The 21128-nt window shown below is 46.4% G+C and overlaps 1 protein-coding gene across 2 annotated transcripts in view; it reads left to right on the top strand.

The window, feature by feature from the left end:
* The window catches only part of LOC144943748 (MAP kinase-activated protein kinase 2-like), a 67454-nt gene that overhangs the window by 26061 nt on the left and 20265 nt on the right, over positions 1 to 21128 (top strand). For both annotated transcript variants that reach the window (XM_078871540.1, XM_078871539.1), the window contains exon 2: positions 12463 to 12602. In XM_078871540.1, the coding sequence (XP_078727666.1) occupies positions 12463 to 12602 (140 nt within the window). The remainder of the gene's footprint in view (positions 1 to 12462; positions 12603 to 21128) is intronic.

Genomic DNA, 21128 nt, shown 5'->3' with positions numbered 1-21128 from the left:
GGGATGTCGTGCCGATAAAAGGCGACGTCCTCCGGCGTGGAAAGTTTTTACCGAGGTGACGTCTTCTCCTCTGGACATGGGTTGCAGGGCGGTTGCGGTGGTGGCCACTTCTGTCTCGCAGCAAGAAAAGGGCCTGGGTTCGATTCCCGACTCGGGTGCCTTCCTGCGTGGAATCTGTCTCCACCCCACCCCACCCCGTTCGGCTTTGTGCTTCCTCCAGGTTCTGCAGTTTTCTCCCATAGATTAATGCCAAAAACAAGTATAACCCGTAAAAACAAAGTTTTTCACTCTAAATCCTTTATATGCGTGGCGGCTAGAGTCCTCTCGTCCTCTGGCTTGAGATGGCTGCCACCTATGGGTCAGATGATTGCATGGCACCATTAAGCAATTGGTAATTAAATATAATTTTTTTGTCCTAAAAAGTGTAAAATTTTGGAAAAAAATTTTCACGAACATTAATTGTCACGCACAACGAGTCTGTGTGGAAAATGTCAGCTCGGTTGGATCACGGGAAGTGGGTTAAAAAACGACCGAAAGATTTGCACGGTCGTAAGCAAGCAAGCGAGCGTGCAAGTGAACTTAATATAAAGGATTTAAAAACAACAACCCCCACATGTAATGGACCCGGTAGTGGCACATGCATTCGAATGCCTGAAAAATAAACCTGCAAAAAATGCTCAATTGGAATTTCACGAAGCAGCCCTTTACTGTGAAAAACTGGCAGGACCTTTCCCGAGATTTTTTAAAATATATTTAATGACGCTTTCCTGCATATAGCCAAGCGCAGTAGTGACAATAACAACACTAATACTATTCTTGGTCCTTTCGGTAAAGTCACGTAGAAGGGAAATAATAAAAGAATATATATGTAAGCAGCGGAGTTAAAGTTAACACCTGCGTCCCAGATTAAATTACTTTACGCGTCAATTAGGCATCTGACACGGTCAAATGGCTACTGCATTATTGATTTGAGATATATCCCCCCACACTGGGGCTTGCCAGCTCGGCAAACAGGCGCGTGTACACAGACCCAATCGCCCCGTAGTGAAACATGCAACGCTGGTTGACGTTGAGTCAACGTTGGTTGACACTGGGCCAACGTTCGTGTGCCTACGTAAACCAACGTTCGCGTGTTTTCCGCGTGCGTGTTATATCTTTCGCGAACAGTATTATCCATACTAAAGGTTTTTTTTGGGGGGTTCGATCGCGTAAATATAAATGTGTTGTTAAACCCATCACCACCCAACACAGCCAGTTAGGAAGGTTTGTCACGTAAACAGAACGTGCCAATTAGTCACTACTTCAGCACTCCGGTGTGTTGGAGAGTAAACCCACAACATTTACAATTTGGAAACGACGTTTCGCTGGTAATTACAACCACCTTCATCAGGCGATTAGCCAGAATTGTGAAGAAGTTCTCCTGTTTCGGTCTTAAGTTGAGCTGTAAAATATCATTGTTATTATTTTACATGTTGCATCTGATATGTTAAAGAATAACAATTATATTTTACAGCTCATTATTATCCACACTAAAGGTTTGTAAAATATCATTCTTATTATTTTACATGTTGTATCTGATATGTTAAATAATACCAATGATATTTTACAGCTCTTTGTGAATCCACGAAGCAAGGATTCCGCACACCGTGGCGGTTATGGGGATTGTTTGACCATACTTCACCACGCTGGCGAGCGCGAGTTGGTGAAGCTGCGTGGGGCCAGGACTGGTTCTGATGTTAGCCGTGGCCAGAAATCAAACTCAGCTCAGCAAATTCACAACACAGCGGTGTGTGAACGACTACTCACACCCCCCCCCCCCCCCATGATTTGTGTACATATCATCCTCCTCCATCATCAGCCATGGTCAATCCACTGCTGGATGAAGGCCTTCCCAAGCCGCCACCATCCCGCACGATCCCACAATGTTAATAATCCACCTCGCGCACCTGCCACGCGAGATGATCTTTGTGGCTCCATCTCCTCTGTAGCAAAAACTAACTCCTCTTGTTTGCATGTGTGTGCGTGTGTGTATGCAGTGCAGTACTAACAAATGGCGTAATGTTTCGATTTAAAGCTTTCGTGACTGCAGGGATTCATCTTCTTGGTTCTTTCGGTAAAGTCACGTAGAAGGGAAGTAATAAAATAAAAAAAATAAAACATAATAAAATTATTATAATTATTTTATTATTAAAATATAACATAATAAAATAATTATAATTATTTTATTATGTTTTATTTTTAGTATTTTATTACTTCCCTTCTACGTGACTTTACCGAAAGAACCAAGAAGATAAATGGCGTAATGGTTACAAAACACCAGACTTGCAATGCAGAGGTCACCGGTTCGATCCCATCCCTGCTCGGCTGTTGAAACAACGGCCTCAACGTTTCTCAACCCCCCCTCCAGCCTCTGTCCACCCAGAAGCAGTCTCATCCGTGGGTATGTCACGTGTGGTGGGGTGCAGTGTGGGTACTCTGAGACCTCTGGTCAGCTTGCAAGAGTCGCCCAAACAGCCTCTGGCGGAGGCAGCTTCTGCCGCTAGTGGCGTGGAAGCGCAGTTGCAGGGCTGCGTCTTTGCCTACGTTATTACGTAATGCATGACCGGTACTAAAAATAAAATCACATTCCCCAGCCCGACGAGACGGTATGGTCTCGTAGGCAAAAAATAGGCGCGCGCTCTTACGTGAGCCTCGCCATAGCCTCGCCATACACGCACGAGGCTGCCACCGGTCTGCCACTAAAAGTCTGGACTTGTTTCGGCACAAAACGGGCCTCTGGATGGGTCACAGAGAACAACGGGACGAGCCCCGCGATCCGTCCGGCGAGGGGCTCTCTTCTTTATTTTTTTAATTTTATTTTTACGATCAGTGGAAACCAGAAGATGCTCGGTGTAGTCGGCACTTTGCTTCGTTCATCATTTCGTAATTTTTTTTTTATAACTTTGCTTAATGTAAACCCCCACCTCTCGCTCACTCTCTCGCTCTATCTCTCGTTCTGCACGCAGCCCTTCTCGCAGTCCGACACGGCCTCTCAACTCCGGTCCCCGTGGCCCTCCCGCGCCCGCGGCCTCTTCTTTAGTCACCAATCGCATTTATTCGAACGCAAGTTGAAGCCGTGACGCAACGCAACGCACGCAACGCAGCGCTTCGAGTACTTTGCACAAGTCGGAGCTCGCCGTGCGTTCTGGCGGGACGCGCTTCGAGGAACGCTTTGCGTGTGGATTCTGCGAATCGCGTCACCTTTGCTCAACGTGAAGCCGTTGGGCAAGTGTGCCCTCGTTCACTTGTATTCCTCCTCCTCCACTTCCGAGTAATACGACTCATTCTAGATTTGAAGCTTTCGTGACTGCAAGAATTTATACTCTTAGGTTTTTTTCGGTAAAGTCACGTAGGTAAAAAATTAAGAATAAAAATAAATACATATATTTCTTTTATTTTTTTTTACCTACGTGACTTTACCGAAAAAACCTAAGAGTATAATACGACTCACTCAGAGATCGTATTTCGCTATGCTGTGCCAGCCCTATATTAAAACAAACACACGTGATGCGATTTCTTTGTTTCAGAAATCGTCGGTGACCGTGCTGAGCACCACAGAATGAGACTATTTATTTATAGTGGTGGAAATGACTGTGCTGGCGATTCACGTAGTCACCACAGCTGACTTCCAGCATACAGGATCAATTCTAGATTTGAAGCTTTCGTGACTGCAAGGATTCATATTCTTAGGTTTTTTCGGTAAAGTCACGTAGGTAAAAAAATTTAATTAATACAAGTAAAATAATCGTGATTTTTATTTTATTTTTATTTTACTTTTATTAATCAAATTTTTTTACCTACGTGACTTTACCGAAAAAACCTAAGAATTTGAATATACAGGATCAACCTTACTAAAACAATAAGACTATGATTCAAACGCAAACCACTTCGATCATTCTCCTCTGTAGCTGCTTGCAGTTCTGCTACGGGACTCTTCGGTGCGTTCCCGGGGGTCTTTCGTAAATTGTCGGAAACCGACGACGCTCCCGGCCGGCACGTGGGCCGAAACGTCGGACATCGCACAGCCAAATCAACTTGACCGGCGTCATTAAGGGCGGCGAGTTTCCTGGTCACCAACAGACAACGACACACAAGCCCCTTCGTCGAATCACGTCGCCTGCAAAGCAGCCACAGCAGCAGTAGCAGCAGCAGCGTCCGCATCATAATCCACATTTAGCTCGTCCCCCCACGTGGCACAACAGACGTCACCGCTACTCCCCCACCCACGCGGCTGCCGCTGCTGCTAATTCTGCCAGCGCAGGGGTTAAACCTCTAAGAGCTTGGCGGACGTTCAAGAGATGAGATGAGCCCTTCTGCTTCCTGCCCGATGCCCGCTGCCGTTAGGAGGCTTGTGTGTTGTGCGTGCGCTGGGTGACGTGCGGCTCGGGCAATGTCACTTCGTTGGCTGGCACGGACGCGTGCCCGTCGCGCTGTCCATATTTAGGGATTTTTTTCCATCGCCCGCGACCCGGTGGCCGAGGCGTGAAGCTAGCGGCCGCAAACTACAAACTCAACTATTTTTATTTGACCAGGTAAAGCCCACTGTGCGTTTTTTGGCGTCATCTGGTCGAACACCGTATGAGACTGGGCTCTAAAGAAAGCTGTCTCTGGTGTGGACCAATCAGTTTCAAGGACAATGCATGCATTATCAGAGTATTGTTTTTGTTTGCATTTGACTGCAAGTATTGTGGTTAATGTAAACATGATTCCTTGCAAAAGGTGTCAGTTTTGTTGCCAGAAAAAAGGGGGAAAACCCTGTTAGTATGCAGTTCTTTTTCAGAAGCGGCCTGGTCATCGCAAACGATACCTCAACGAAGTGGCTTGTCGCGTGGAAATTTACGGCGGTTCAATGCTCTAAACGCGTGACGTTGATTCTTAATGTGGAGGGAAAACCCGCAGGACCCGGAGAAAAATCCACGGGAAGACACGCAAACTCGAAATATACAGCAGGCGTCAGGGTCGGGATTGCACCCACGACCTCCTGTATATCAAGCGAAAGAGTTAACATCTCACCACCACCACCCCGCGATTCAGAGTCGCTAATCAATTAAATAAATGTTTTCATGCTTTCCACCAAATGTTGATCAACGCTAATCCATAGCTGTCAACCCCTTATCAGTGCCCTGCCTTATTACAGACCAATTCAGACCTCATTGGTCACCCCGTGCCCTTATAAATCTCAACGTTCATCCTACAAAGCCCCATCATCACAAGGGAGAAACACAAAGACACAATGCTGCCCGTATTGAAACGGCTGTACGCCGTATGGACCTGAAAACTCAATCTCCCTGTACAAGAATACGCGGTGTAAACCGTATGGGTATGGGTTGACAGGAATGTCCGACTTTGTCCATCTGTTTGTCTGTAACATGGGGTGTGGTGTGTTGATATTAGGGACTTATCGTATAGAAAGATAGGTAGAGTGATTAAAGTGTTTCTCAAAACTCGGCTGTAAAGAACTAGCGATAGCTTCTAAGCCTTGTTGGTCAAGGCTATGGCGTCACACGCTATGCATGCACCTGTCACAATATAGGTGACATGTGTGACATCATCTCGCATTGGCACGTCACATGTTGTGTCGCTACCTCGTGTTGTGACTCAGAAGGTAACGTTATTGTGCCGAATTAAATAAACGTGCTTCCAAATGCAAACTCTCGTTGGATAGTATTACAGAACCTATGCGTTTGCATTCTTTGCTGCATTTAACATGGTGGTGGACTGTGATGCCTCTGGTGGCCGTAGAGATTATTGCATTCAACACGTCTATACAGTTACTGTATATCAACATCAGCTCAAGCCTCCCCTAAATCACGTGACTTGTGTGTGTGGCCACCACAACTCTGAATACCTCCCCTATCCCCCGCCCCCTGTGAGAACAGACGCCGCCCAATGTGAGAACAGACGGGGCCCACAATGAAACACAGCCCCGCCCACTGTGAAAACAATCCCGCCCACTGTGAGAACAGCCCCGCCCACTGTGAAAACAGACGCCGCTCCACGCATCGTTGAGGCCCTCTTTCTCCCGATCCCAGTGGCGTAGTAACGACATTATCAGCTCGGAGGTGCGGCAATCGGTCAGGTGGGGCCCAATGTTTGATTTGTTTCGCACGGTCGCACCCAGGCGATTATATATCGTGGATCTTCTTGTCGAATCACATCATTAAGCATTTCGTAAAAATTTATTTATAACCGCCTTTTAAATACGTTTTCGTTTTTTGACACTGTTGGTAGTTGTCAAGGGGACCCCAACTCGTAGCTTTGGCCACCAGGGGGGGGGGGGCAGGGCACCCCCTTGCCCCCACACTCGTTAAGCTCCTGCCCGATCCTCATCTCTCCTGACCCTCTCTGCTCTCGCGCCTCCGTTCCTTTTCCACCCCTTTTATGATTATTTCCCATTCTTTCTCTTCTCCCTTGCCATGTCCTGTTCCTTTTTCTTTATCCATCCATTGTATCCTTGACTCTACGTCTCTACCCTTGGTGTGGCCGCGGGAAAGTAAAAAAATAACAAATTGATTCATATCCACGCGGTTCGATGCACACACGGTGATCCTAGGATCTGAATTGATGAATCAATGGATCATTCCCTCTCCCATAAATTATGCATCAGGACTGTTACACCTTCCTTTACAGACATCCCGTTGTGTTTATTTTGATTTTTGAGATGTGATGCTCTTGCTCTCATTGATTTTGTATTCCATGTGTAATGTATTTTTTGAGCACATCGCATTGATTTTCACTGTCCAGGGCTTTTATATACGTATAAATATCTATAAAAATGAATGTATCGTTCTTTTGAAATGTGTGCTGCTTATTTTGTTTTCAGATTGTGAGCATAACTCACAATTTTCCGCTTCTAAATCTTGAGCAAAGGTTGGATAGATGAACGGAGCAAATAAAACCGCTCTCATTCATTTACCAAGACGGAATGTTCCATATCTTTGTGAACGCAGCATCCCTTCTGCGACAAAGTGGCCTCTTGAGATTTTTTAAAAATGAATTTCAAACGTTAAGCATATTCCAAACTGGTGGCTCGTTTAATTTGTGCTACTTATCCTCTTGCAAGACGTCCAGTTGGCGTGGATGAATTGACCAAAACACCGTCGAGAGCAGTGGCTCTGTCGGACAGACAGCTGTCTTGCTGTCTTTCCGACAGACATGTTCTTCACCTGAGGACGGCTGCTTGTGTTGTGGCCGAAACGTCGTGAGAATTATTTTAGCTGTCTTTCCGACAGACCTGTTCTTCACCTGAGGACGGCTGCTTGCGTTGTGGCCGAAACGTCGTGAGAATTATTTTATTATGTTTTATTTTTATTATTTTATTATTTCCCTTCTACGTGACTTTACCGAAAGGACCAAGAAGAATTATAATAATGTTTCATTATATATAGGACGTCGGCGTTCATGCAAAGAGCATCTCAAAATCATTCAGGAGCCACAGACAAGCCTATGGTGAAGCCTTCCTGCTTGCCCAAGCTCTGCAGTCGTCTGTGTGTCAAGATGTTTTCTGCCAATGAATGAGTGTTTATACACGTGGGAGGAAACCAGAGCACTGAGAGAAAACCGCACGCGTGCGATGGGAAAAGACTCACACAGAAGGGACAGACGCACGCTTGGATTGACATTGAGATACAGAAGTAGAAACATGGATTCTTCTTTTTCTTGTTCGTCCATCATAGTTGATGATGACCATGGCACGTTTGTCATTAGAAAACGTACGTGACGTGGATCGGGCGTTGCTGCCTCGTGCTACGTTAGTAAATCACGTGACCTGCGCGTCTCTCTGGCAAGCAAACGAAGCAGCTGCAAACCACGGACAGCCTTGATTTCATGTGATGGAATCTCGCTCAATGGTACTGTGCTGACCTCTACTGACTAGCCACGTGCTTGTCCTGGGCTATTCTTACGTTGTGCAGAAATGTGCTCTCGCCAGCGATCGGCACACGCCTCCTCCGTTAGCGCTCGTGCTGGGGATTTTAATCTTGGACGGAAGTTTTCGCTTTATGGCTTTCAATCGCTCGATATCGGTGTAAGCCCCTGTCACCACTTGCTCAGGCTGCTGCTGGTGGAAGGGCTTCCACTGTGTGTATATATGTATGTTTGCCGAACTTCTCTCGCACCGTACGTAGCCAACCGCGCTAATCGGAGGTACGGGGGGGGGGAGGACAACAAACTAAACACAAAAAGCAGTTCTAAAGAAATGAGTTTTTCAACCGAGATTTAAAAGTGCATCGAGCTAGAGTGAGGGTCCATATTGTACCCCACCAGGCGATCGACTCAGCGAGGCGTACCGATTTATAGCTGCTGGGTGATCAAAGGTGGGGGTGGATTCAAACGAAAAAAAAACTTTTTTGTCTTAACTGCGGCGCTGGGAGATCGGATGGAGTTGAACCGGTGACCTCTGCATTGCAAGTGCAGCGTTAGTTTTACTCCAAGACACCAACAACATCAAATGCTCTCCACCCCCACCCCCTCCACACGGTGACGTGCCACTTCAGTTCCTGGACACGAGAAGGGTGAGCGAGGCAGGGATCAATTGGGAAACGCAAGGCCGTAATCGTAAATCATTGTGACGGCGTGCCAGTCGGCGCGTATTAACTACTACTCGCGAGTGGTCTGCCCGAGTGAATAATGCACAACTCATTTCTTGTGAAAAGGTAACGGCTTGAAGCGTTGAGCACTTCTCGTCAGCGCTTACGTTATATATACACACACACAGACACGACTACTCTCCCGTAAGTTATGGCAACTTCCCAACTGGTGTGCAACTGCGGTCATCCACAACAGACCTTACAACGCACAGCGACGCAATGCGCCGATCCACAAATACGTCGCCTCGACAGACCTGGTCTTCACCTGAGGACGGCTGCTTGCGTTGTGGCCGAAACGTCGTGAGAATTATTTTATTAGGTTTTATTTTTATTATTTAATTATTTCCCTTCTACGTGACTTTACCGAAAGAACCAAGAAGACGAAGGAGACGTTCACGGCGACGCACACTCCTAGCGGTGACGTTCAGATGACCAAGCCCAGATAACCTGGCGCCGCGGTTCTGTGGGCTTGATCACCTGCATGTGAAATCGCAGTTGTTGTTCTGCATCCACATTATCTGGCGGTACGTGGTCTGGCCCAGCAAACAGGGCAATGCTGGCCCAACGTTGTCGGCTCAACGTCTGTGCGTGGTCCGAGACGTTTGGAGAACGTTGACCCAACAATTCCACGTTTGGCCGGCTAATTGCTTCATTCTTGTCATTATTGTGCACTCATCAGTTCTCGCGATGTCTGCCAGCCTCTCCTTGCTGCTCGCATACCTGTCGACCCCTTATCACAGTGCCCTACCTTATTACAGACCAACTCAGACCTTGTTGGTCACCCCGTGCCGCCTTATAAATCTCAACGTTTATCCTACAAAATCGCATCACAAGGGAGGAACACAGACACAATTTGTTTTGCCCGTATTGAAACGGCTGTACGCCGTATGGACCCGAAAAGTGAATTTCCCTGTACAAGGATACGGGGCGAACCGTCTGTGTTGACGGCTGTGTGGTCGTGTGACGCTACAGGAGGCATCCCACCTGTTTTGGCGGTGCCATCAAATGTCGGCGCTCTAAATAGAAACTGCAGTTGGGTTGGCTGCATAGCGAAACAATAACCACATTAGAATTAATTATAGCCCTGGTGTCAATCCACTGCTGGATGAAGGTCTCCCCCCCCCCCCACGACCATACTTCACCACGCAGGTCAGCGGATTAGGAATTATTCGCTCGTATCAGTGGTAAAACTAAACAAGTTCCACAACGGTGAAGTGCTCCATTTGAGTGTGAGCACGTAACGGGCATTACATACGCACAGCGACGGCACGGCCCCGAATTACAATGTGTCCTGTGAAGGGCACATTGCATGAAACGTCGCCTATTGCATATTTCTTTCCACCCTTGAAGACCACGCACAGAGTGTTAGTGGCACGTCTCGAGTTCTTGTGTTTTAATAACAAGTACGGCATCACAGTACTGCATCACAGCATTGAATGTTAACTATTATAAAGCAGCATACAGGGCAGTTTATACTCTATGGTTTTTTCGGTAAAGTCACGTCGGTAAAAAATAAAATAAAAATACATTTAAATGAAAACAACTAAATTAAATCACGACGTTTCGGAAGCAACACAAGCCTCCGTCTTCAGGTGGAACCGCCACAGCAAAATCGCTGTAGTGAATAACGAGAGCTGTTTAGAGAACCGTGATTATATAGGGCAAAGAAACGTCGTGGTTTAATTTAGTTGTTTTCATTTTAATTTATTTTTATTTTACTTTTTACCTACGTGACTTTACCGAAAACCCCAAAAACTATGGACCCTTGCAGTCACGAAAACTTCAAATCTCGACGGGCAGTATATGTCTGTAGGGGGCCGGGGGTCAAAGTTCGAGACACCGGGCAGCAGAGCCCCCCCCGCCCCCACCACGCAGAGAGCCTCTCGCTTTCATGCGGCCCCTGCTGGCGAGCGCCGTGAGTGGTGAACTCAGCTCGCAATGCTGCCCTCCCCCCCCGTGGGGAGAACGGCGATAGACACCGCTGTGAACAGCGAATCGGAGGTGAGGTGGGGAAGTACAGAAAACTAAAAACAAATAAATGCAACACAAAAAGCGGTGCATTTGTTCGTCGACGTTTACAAACTGCAATTGAGGTAGCCGATACAATTGTTCGTCGTTGTGTGTGCCTGTTGTTTTGATGCCGTTTCTAAATTTGTGTATTCATTTATTTTATTTTGCTCGGTTGTAGTATTTTAATTTGATTGCTAGCGGCTGTATATTGGATTTGGTCCTCGTATATAATTAATGTGAAAATTTATGGGATGCCATTATCATGAATGAGGCTATTAAAATGATAACTGTATTCACTACTTGATTACCATTCAACACTTGTCTTTCTCCCACTTCTGACAATATAACACGGCGTTGTTTTAATTTGCCACGAGCATATTCTCCCCCTCTCCCCTGTATTATTGAAACAAAAGTTGGGGGTGCGTTTTACAATCAGGTATCTGTGTGTGCGTGCGCTTGTGATCAGATCCGTATACCCACTGACAACGGGCGTAAGTGTGTGGGGTACATCTAACTTTCCAGCAGCCTCTTGTAATCAGTAGAATACGGCAACAGTAATTTGCATACCCTCTATATATCCACTGTATGTGTCGTGAGACGGATACAGCTATCGTGCTGTGACGGTTCCACCTGAAGACGGAAGCTTGTGTTGCCTCCGAAACGTCGTGATTTTTATTTTATTTTTTATTTTACTTTATTAATTTTTTACCTACGTGACTTTACCGGAAAAAAACCTAAGAATACGGAGGAAGAGATTGATCGTCGTTTGGCCGTTGTCTGTCCCATGCTGGATGAAGGTCCCCCCCCCACACTGTTGCCATCCCTCACAGCTGATCTCATCCCTCCAGCTCCTGCGGTCAGCTTCCTCTTGGATGAATTATCTCTGCTTTGGCTGCCGTTCCAACGCCAGCCAGCCTCAACCTAATTTACGAGAAACATTTATAACTTACAAACCGCCTCGTCAAGCCACTGCGTGTGTCGCGAGCGTCGGAATCAATGACAATCGATGGGTTTATTCTTACACGCATTACATCGCTTTAGCATGGAGGAGGAAATTGGAACACCTAGAGCAAAAAAACACACGTACAAAGGGATAACTTTCAGAGCTCCGCTACAGACAGATTTCAGGATCCTTTGGTCTGCTGCCATCTGACCGCCACCACCAGCCCAGTGTGAAAACCCCCCAGTTGGTTGACTGCATTGCTGAGAAACTCGGCAGTTGCCGATAAATCACAATGTGACATGAATACTCTGTTGGAAAACTTGTAATCTCCGGTCAACTTTAAAGACCTCGGTATCTGTGTCATGTGCTGATTTCAAGCCCCCATCTTGCATTGGAAAGTCGCCTCCTCCAAGCTCGTACGCGGGTGAATTTCCCCCCTGTCTTAGAACCACCTTTGTTGACTCTTTGGGTCAGCATCCATTACGAACCAGCACTCATCCACTTTTGGGGTTATCTGCAATTCAGATTCCTGGAAAACAAATCATAAAACCCCAGCAACAAACATGTCCAATGTATTTGATTTACAAGAAAATAAACAAACCTATCTTATACAATTTGGAGTACGATTCCAGGAACATGTAGTCACAAGCTGAAGGTCCCTTTGTTTCTCATGCCAGATTACGTTTTTTTTATTTGCTGGAGCGAGCCACCGGGACGTTGCACCTCCATTCCACGACAACTTAGTTCTGGCCACCTTACGCATTTCGAACTCGCTGAGAATTCAGGCCCTAACTTGTCTCTCTCCTCTGCCACCTCCACCCGACTTCCCCCTCCCCTCTCCCACGTGGGCTCCGTGCCGTGTCCGCCGGCGCCGTGCCCCAGATGGTGGGCGACTCGTCGAAGGCGCGCCGCGAGGTGGAGCTGCACGCCCGCGCCTCGGGCTGCCCGCACATTGTGCGCCTCGTGGACGTCTACGAGAACACGAGTCAGGGCAAGGCGTGCCTGCTCATCGTCATGGAGTGGTGAGTTCACCGGCCCATCACGCCCACCCCAATCACCGTGCGTCGCACGCGCGGCCGCGCTGTGGCGGTCGGCACGCCGGATTTGCATGTTTAGATTTTCACGCCGCTACGGTTGGAGAGATCTTCTTGGTTCTTTCGGTAAAGTCACGTAGAAGGGAAGTAATAAAATAATAAAAGTAAAAGATAATCAAATAATTCTCACGACGTTTCGGCCACAACGCAAGCAGCCGTCCTCAGGTGAAGACCAGGTCTGTCTGTGAGGACGGCTGCTTGTGTTGTGGCCGAAACATTGTGAGAATTATTTTATTATGTTTAGTTTTTATTATTTTATTACTTCCCTTCTACGTGACTTTACCGAAAGAACCAAGAAGATGAATCCCTGCAGTCACGAAAGCTTTAAATCGAGGTTGGAGAGATGTTAACTCCCTCGCCTGGTATGCAGGAGGTCGTGACTGGCAGGGCGTGGGCAGCCCTTCGTGCCGCGGTCGTGAGTTCGATCACGACCCTGATGCCTGTTGTATATTTAGAGTTTGCGTGGTCTCTCTCTCTCTCTTTCTCCCCATGGTCGCGTGGATTTTTCTCCAGGTCCTCGAGTTTTCCCCTCCACATTTACAATCGACACGCGTTTAGAGTATTTGGCTGCGATACATTTCCACGCGATACGCCACTTCGTTGAGCTATCATTTGTGGCCAGGTCGCTTCGAAAAAGAGCGAAATAGTTCAGTGGGGCTTACCTGGTAAAATAAAATGCAGTTCATAGTTTAGATGATTGTGCAAATTTCGATTTAAAGCTTTCGTGACTGCAGGGATTCATCTTCTTGGTTCTTTCGGTAAAGTCACGTAGAAGGGAAATAAAAAAAATGAGGATTTGCTGCTTGCGTTGTGGCCGAAACGTCGTGAGAATTGTATTTTATTATGTTTTATTTTTATTAATTTATTATTTCCCTTCTACGTGACTTTACCGAAAGAACCAAGAAGATGATTGTGTAAATTTCTTAAGTCGCCCTCGCCTCTGTCCACTCAGCAGAAATAATTTGTTTAGTCACGGTTCGTCGATCGACAGTCAGGTCGTGTGTGGTGGGGTCAAGTCTGGGGTAGTATTCCTCCTCTCCCAAGACGGTTTGCCAAACAAAAAAATGGGCCTTCTAATGACTCTTGTTATTCCATTGGAACCTCATTTGCCAGTAAAAATATGATAATTGTTTTTTTACCCTTCTATCTGGCAACAAAACTGACACCTTTTTTTACAAGGAGTCATGTTTACATAGACCACAATACCTGCAGTCATAATGCAAACAAAACACATTACTCTGATAATGTGCACTGTCCTTGAAGTTGATTGGTCCACACCCGAGACAGCTGTCTCGGGTGTGGACCAATCACTCTTGTTATTGTTATTAACATCATCAATGTATTTCCTCATCACAAACCCTTCACCAACCCGCACTGACCAGCATGGGCAAAGTTCGGTTATGCCGCCCCATGTCTGGCAGGGCACGTGTGGGCAGCCCTTCGTGCCGCGGTGGCTTTTGCATGTGGCCACAAACGATTATTGCCGGTAGCGGTTTCGCGCAGGGCGCTGTTAGCCTGGCAAGAACCGAGTTACGTTCCAAGCCGAGGCTTACGTCAGCGACGAGCAATGTCAGAAGCAGGGGTTTACCCTCCTTCACGAACCCGCATTGACCAGCGTGGTGAAGTACGGTTACAAAAAAGAATAACACCAGCCCCGTGGTCGACAGCGCGTTTGGAAGCCTTCGTCCATAGGTGGATTGAGAATGGCTGGAATTTATTTTTTATTTTATTTCCCCAACTATTTATATATAGCCACGAAGGACACACGTCCCAAAACAATATGCCGGATTGCATTTTCCTCCAGGCTAAATCAAGATTCAGATTCTGGAGAGGAAAATATCCACAGTCAAACTCGTTTTGACGTCTGCATCGGTGTTCGTGGTCGTGCCGTTCGGCGCGATGTCCGACGTTCCGTGGAGCTCCTCGAGCAACTTCAAGCGGGTAGTCTCTCAACTCATTTCGACTCGCAATTTGGCGCACGTCCGCCTGGCAGCACGTTCCCCGCCACCGGCTTTGAAGTCACCGCGCCGTCTTTCCCGAGCGTTACATCCAAGGCCGTGTCGTACTGGGAGTCCCTGAGAGTGATGTGGCGCTGTTGGCGAAGGAATCTCTCTAAGTAATGAGCTGTGCGGTGCCGTGTGAGCGCCGATTCTGAATGACCGGGCGCTCAACCGGACGTCTGCGAAAAATATCTTCATAGCTCATCGGACTCCTGCAGCCCAAATAACAGATTCTGATTGCGAGATGCCAGGGGGTGCTCAGGAAGGCGATGAGCCTGTCAGCCGATTCTGCGTCGTAATGTGCCACTGAGATTCTCCCGATTTCGTTACATATCCTCGCCTGGCTAGCCGGTTTGCATGAACTAAGATGCAAAACATGTTCTCAAGAGATATAGTTTGTGATAGTCAGGGCCTTGCAAAAATCCAATCAATAAAAGTCAAAGGTGCAGTCCTGCAATTGCTGACGGAAGGGCTTACTGTTCCATGCCGGCCAGACGTCTTAAGAGATGGAAGTACCACCCACATTTAGCCTCACCACGTGAGCCCTGCCCGTTGTGGTGTGACCGTGCGTACTGCTGGCTGCACCAGAGGCCGTGGGAGGGGAGGTGCGGTGGGAAAGGTTCAGAGCAGAGGTGGTTCCACCAGCCCACAAGGGATTATTGTGTCCGTCCGTCCGTCGTGCATCCAAAAATGGGAGGGGTGAGGCTGGGTGGAGAGGGGAGGGTGGGGATGGGCTGGGTGGGGAGGGTGGGGAGGGGCTGGGTGGGGAGGGTGGGGCTGGGTGGGGGGTGGGAGGGGTGGGGCTGGGTGGGGAGGGGCTGGTCACCCCGTGGTGCCCTTATACAACTCAACGTTTAACCTACTCACGCTGGCTTGTGACCGCCCTCACAGTCGGCCATATTTGCGGAATACAGCACGCCGCCATTGACCCTGGCCATTGACCGAGCAAACCAACGTTCCTACCAGCTCCCTCCGCAGGAATGTGTTTTGATTTGGGAATGCCAAGCCGAGGAACGGGACGTGTCTGAGAGTATCACAAGAGAGGAGATGGAGCGACGGAATCGGCTCGTGTGCAGGTGCTATCTGGATTTCTACGTATCGCAGGATCGTGAGGGATGGCAGATGCTGGGAGAGGCATGTATCCAGCAGTGGAGAGACCATGGCTCACGGGGTTAATTTGAGAGGTAGAGATAACAGAAGCAGTGGAGGGACGTTCACACAGGCTCATGGCCACTGCTGAGTAAAAGATCATTACGATGTGTTTATGTTGAACTTCTTTCGTATTGTACTTTGCCAATCGGGCTAATCAGTGGCACGGGGGAAGGACAACACAACTAAACACAAAACGCAGGCCTAAAGAAATTAGTTTTCAATCGAGATGAGTTAAAGGTGCATGGCTCCAGTGGCTTCCTAATGTCAGACGGAAGAGCGTTCCAGACGGGCACAGAAGCACGCGACGCATGAATGCGAATTGTGTTACAGTCGTCAACTATGAATCAACTGTGAGTTATCGACTTTTATGAATAACATCAGGCTGTGGACAAAATCGCGACGTGCCCGAGCTCATGTTGTTTTGCTGCTAGCAGCGTTTACAAAAAAAGAAATCAATCATCTCTTACAAACAAACACGCATAATTTCTGCATAAATCTGGCGGAAAATGTGATTCGACTCCAGTAAGCTTTTTCTTTTGCCGACCCCGGCAAAAGAGGCAATTCACCATCAACGGATGAGTTTTGAGTCGTCGCAAGCAGAGAAAACTCGGAATTGGGAATTGTCATCGTTTGTCACGAACTACCGTGGTTACGGGAGCTGCCCCGTAGCGAGGGCTGACCACCACGTGATGCTGCACGGTGATTGTTGGCATTTTCCAGCAACGGGGAAAGAAAAAAAGTTAAAACGTCGTTGGAACTTGGTGTGAAAATATCCTCCATAATGCATAGGTTGTCGTTTTAGAATATCAAGGAGATTATTTTTTAAATATTTATTTATATCGTATATTTTATATTTTCTGTTTCACAGTGACGTAGACCCACTGCTGACGCAGGGCGACGTCTCACTTTAAGCTGTCGTTTAGTTTGCGAAGGAATTAATTCCACTTTAAGGTTAATGGAAAAACGTTCCGTTTGCGTTATGAAAATCTAGACATTTTGGTTTCCAAGTTGACGTTGCTCCTTTTATTTGATGGTTATATTTAATATTTCATAATCTTGCTCTTTATAAGTTTTTAGTTTTTTCTTCTTGGTTCTTTCCGTAAAGTCACGTAGAAGGGAAATAATAAAATAATAATAAGAAAACATAATAAAATACAATTCTCACAATTGTATTTTAGTGAGAATTGTATTTTATTATGTAATATTTTTATTATTTTATTAATTCCCTTCTACGTGACTTTACCGAAAGAACCAAGAAGATGAATCCCTACAGTCACAATTGTGAACTTACGTTCACGAACCTCTTCTGTAATACTATGCAAATTTTTTTTTTGCAATTTTCCACATATGGAAGATGCTGCACGGGTTTTTGTTAGCTAATAATATAATTGCTGGTGTATGCCCACGCTTGAAATGAAGACGAGTTCTTCACAATAAAGGTTTTTGGGTTCAATCGCGTAAGTATGTGTCGTAACCCCTCCACTACCCTACACAGCCGGTACGGTTTGTCACGTGAACAACAACGCCAATCAGTTTACGACTTTCAGCCCACCGGTGTGTTGGAGAAGTAAATCCACAACATTTACAATTTGAGTAGTTCGACGTTTCGCTGGTAACTACATCAACCGGCGTCATCGGGCGAATTGTGACGTGGTTCTGTCCGCGTGCGTTTTTGCCGGCGAGGCAGAGGTCGCAACCGGGTACCCGATACCCGTACCCTACCCGATACCCGGCTACCCGTACCCGGCCGGGTACGGGTAGGCCGTGAGTCACCGGTGAGTCATCGTTTGTCACTCATTTCGGGTAGGGTACGGGTAGGGAACGGGTACCCGTACCCGGCCGGGTACAGGTACGGGTACCCATTTGCGACCCTGGTGCGGCCGGGTACGGGTAAGGAATCAAAACCCGTTTGCGACCTCTGCGGCGAGGCTTCTGTCATTGAAACGAGCAGCAGCGCGTTTCGTGGCGGTGTTGCAGCACAACATCGACAGCGGGGAGACAAAGGCGGCCCCGGGCGTGGTGGTGCTGTCCAACCCGCCCCGTCTTGTACCGTGCCGGCCTTCATAGGCGCTGCTTGCCTGCCGAGGCTACACGGGGGACCTTTGTGTTTGTTTTCCAGGCGGTGACTCGACGCCTTATGTCAGGGCGCGTAACGCGACGGCGATATCCGATCTGGATGAGAAACGTCGCTCGGTGTTGTGTTCGCTAAAAGGCGCTGTTCGAATCACTTGAAGTTGTCGCCGGTTTAAAAGAACGCTGTTTTTATTGCTGGTTTACAAGGTTACAAACCCCCCCCCCAAAAAAAAATCACCCGTAAATATGTCATCGTCATCGTCGTCATCACGAGCCGTGGTCTACCCAGGCCTCTCACGATCCGAAGTTCAACAACCACAAAACCCATCATCATCATCCACCCAACACCTCCACACGAGCTGTGCCATCGCTTCGCTCCTCGGCGTGTTCGACAAACGCGACGAGGTTACAACGACAACAACACTTTTCGATTTAAAGCTTTCGTGACTGCAGTGATTCATCTTCTTGTTTCTTTCGGTAAAGTCACGTAGAAGGGAAATAATAAAATAATATTTATTTTATCATGTTGTATTTTTATTATTTCCCTATTAAAATAATAAAAAGAAAGCATAATAACATAATAATATTTTTTTACTTTATAATGTTTTATTATTATTTTATTATTTCCCTTCGACGTGACTTTACCGAAAGAACCAAGAAGAACAACAAACAAACACGTCCACCTGCCGTGGAGTTGTTTTTAGACAACGTGTAACAGCGTCGCGTACGGTAGCGACCGAGGGGGGCTGGCCGCTCGTTGACTTGTCTGTGCACATCGAGGAGACAAATTTCACTCCCGGCGGTCGCTTCGTTGATGATGGTGGGGGAAAAGTTTTTAGTTTTCCTTCTTATTTTTCGTTGCACAGGAAATAAACTGGACGGGGTTCATTTCGTGAATTCGTTGATCGTACAGAGGAACGACGAAACCCGACAGCGGCGGAAAAAAATAAAACTCCTATAAACGTCAAATATTCACAAGGAATGTAGCAGCAGAACGGTAGCCCCTCAACCAGCCGATCCTCTGCTGTGTTGGAACAGCGACAACAACGAGGTTAACAGCTGGTTTACGTTTAACAAGAACTGGGTTTGTGTTTTCATAACCCTTAGAAGATTAGCTTTTATTGCGGATCGAGAATTTGCATAGGAGGTTGAACGGGGCCGCGGGCGGGTCTGTAATCGGAGTGCGGTGGTTGAGAAGTGGTCCCTTTGCATGGGGCTACTTTGCATGACAGTCTACATTATAGACTGCCAGTGCACTCACTCAGTTTAATAACCAGGCTACAGTCTACATTATAGACTGCCAGTACACTCACCAAACTTAATAACCAGGCTACAGTCTACATTATAGACTGCCAGTGCACTCACCCAGCTTAATAACCAGGCTACAGTTTACATTATAGACTGCCAGTACACTCACCCAGCTTAATAACCAGGCTACATTCTACACTATAGACTGACAGTACACTCACCCAGCTGAATAACCAGGCTACAGTCTACATTATAGACTGCCAGTGCACTCACCAAACTTAATAACCAGGCTACAGTCTACATTATAGGCTGCCAGTACACTCACCAAACTTAATAACCAGGCTACAGTCTACATTATAAACTGCCAGTACACTCACTCCGATTAAGAACCAGGCTACAAGTCTACATTATAGACTGCCAGTACACTCACCCAGCTTAATAACCAGGCTACAGTCTACATTATAGACTGCCAGTACACTCACCAAACTTAATAACCAGGCTACAGTTTACATTATAGACTGTCAGTACACTCACCCAGCTTAATAACCATTGCTACAGTCTACATTATAGACTGTCAGTACACTCACCAAACTTAATAACCAGGCTACAGTCTACATTATAGACTGTCAGTACACTCACCAAACTTAATAACCAGGCTACAGTCTACATTATAGACTGCCAGTACACTCACAAAACTTAATAACCAGGCTACAGTCTACATTATAGACTGCCAGTACACTCACCCAGCTTAATAACCTGGCTACAGTCTACATTATAGACTGCCAGTACACTCACCAAACTTAATAACCAGGCTACAGTTTACATTATAGACTGTCAGTACACTCACCCAGCTTAATAACCATTGCTACAGTCTACATTATAGACTGTCAGTACACTCACCAAACTTAATAACCAGGCTACAGTCTACATTATAGACTGCCAGTACACTCACCCAGCTTAATAACCATTGCTACAGTCTACATTATAGACTGTCAGTACACTCACCAAACTTAATAACCAGGCTACAGTCTACATTATAGACTGTCAGTACACTCACCCAGCTTAATAACCAGGCTACAGTCTACATTATAGACTGTCAGTACACTCACCAAACTTAATAACCATTGCTAGAGTCTACATTACAGACTGCCAGTACACTCACTCCGATTAAGAACCAGGCTACAGTCTACATTAATGTTTTTCTTATTATTATTTTATTTTCATCATTTTTTTCACTATATTTTATTATTATTATTATTCTATGTGACTTTACCGAAAGAACCAAAGAATATGACACGGAGCCTTAACTTTACTCTCAATGGATACAAACTCGTTGCCATCCCGTGCATATTCATAATCTGGCGTTCGTACGGACAGGGGACTATACCAATGGCCGTGTTGCTGATTCTCTTGATCGATTTTGAAGTTTTGGGCTGCTCGGGAACAGGCCGTGCCTTGCTCACATCAGATACCGGCGGTGGTGTGCGTGATTATTGGTGACCATAATAATTGAATGTTGTATAACTTCTCATTATGAATCATACAATGTATTACAATCGTAAGATAGGGCGCGCTAAGCGTGTAAGTGTGTTTCTATAGTGAACAGGGCATATGTCGTCTCTGTCGCAGTATCTAAACACGTTGTGTTGTTTGTGTACATAAAGTGTATCGTTGACATGGATATACTACCGCAGCATTCCCAGTATATCGAATTGGTCGAACATGCCGAGCAATGCAAGACCCTCATGAACGCAGTCTTGAGACTCGTTTGGCCTTTTCTAGTCAAATACGTGAATATCATCATTATTGTTACATACGCAATTTTCACAAACATCAAGCACATAACATATCCAGTACACAAATGTACACAAAAACATTCACGTACCACGTAAAGTGCTGTACGGCTTTCTAAACGTTTTTCGAAATATGTCATTATTTTTACACAATATTTAACCATTTTTTTTGTTATAATCAGTCGTTA

This window comes from Lampetra fluviatilis, chromosome 32 (assembly GCF_964198595.1).
Source record: "Lampetra fluviatilis chromosome 32, kcLamFluv1.1, whole genome shotgun sequence".
NCBI lineage: Eukaryota > Metazoa > Chordata > Hyperoartia > Petromyzontiformes > Petromyzontidae > Lampetra > Lampetra fluviatilis.
The sequence above is the reverse complement of the archived record's forward strand: the minus strand, read 5'-3'. Positions and strand labels throughout refer to the sequence as shown.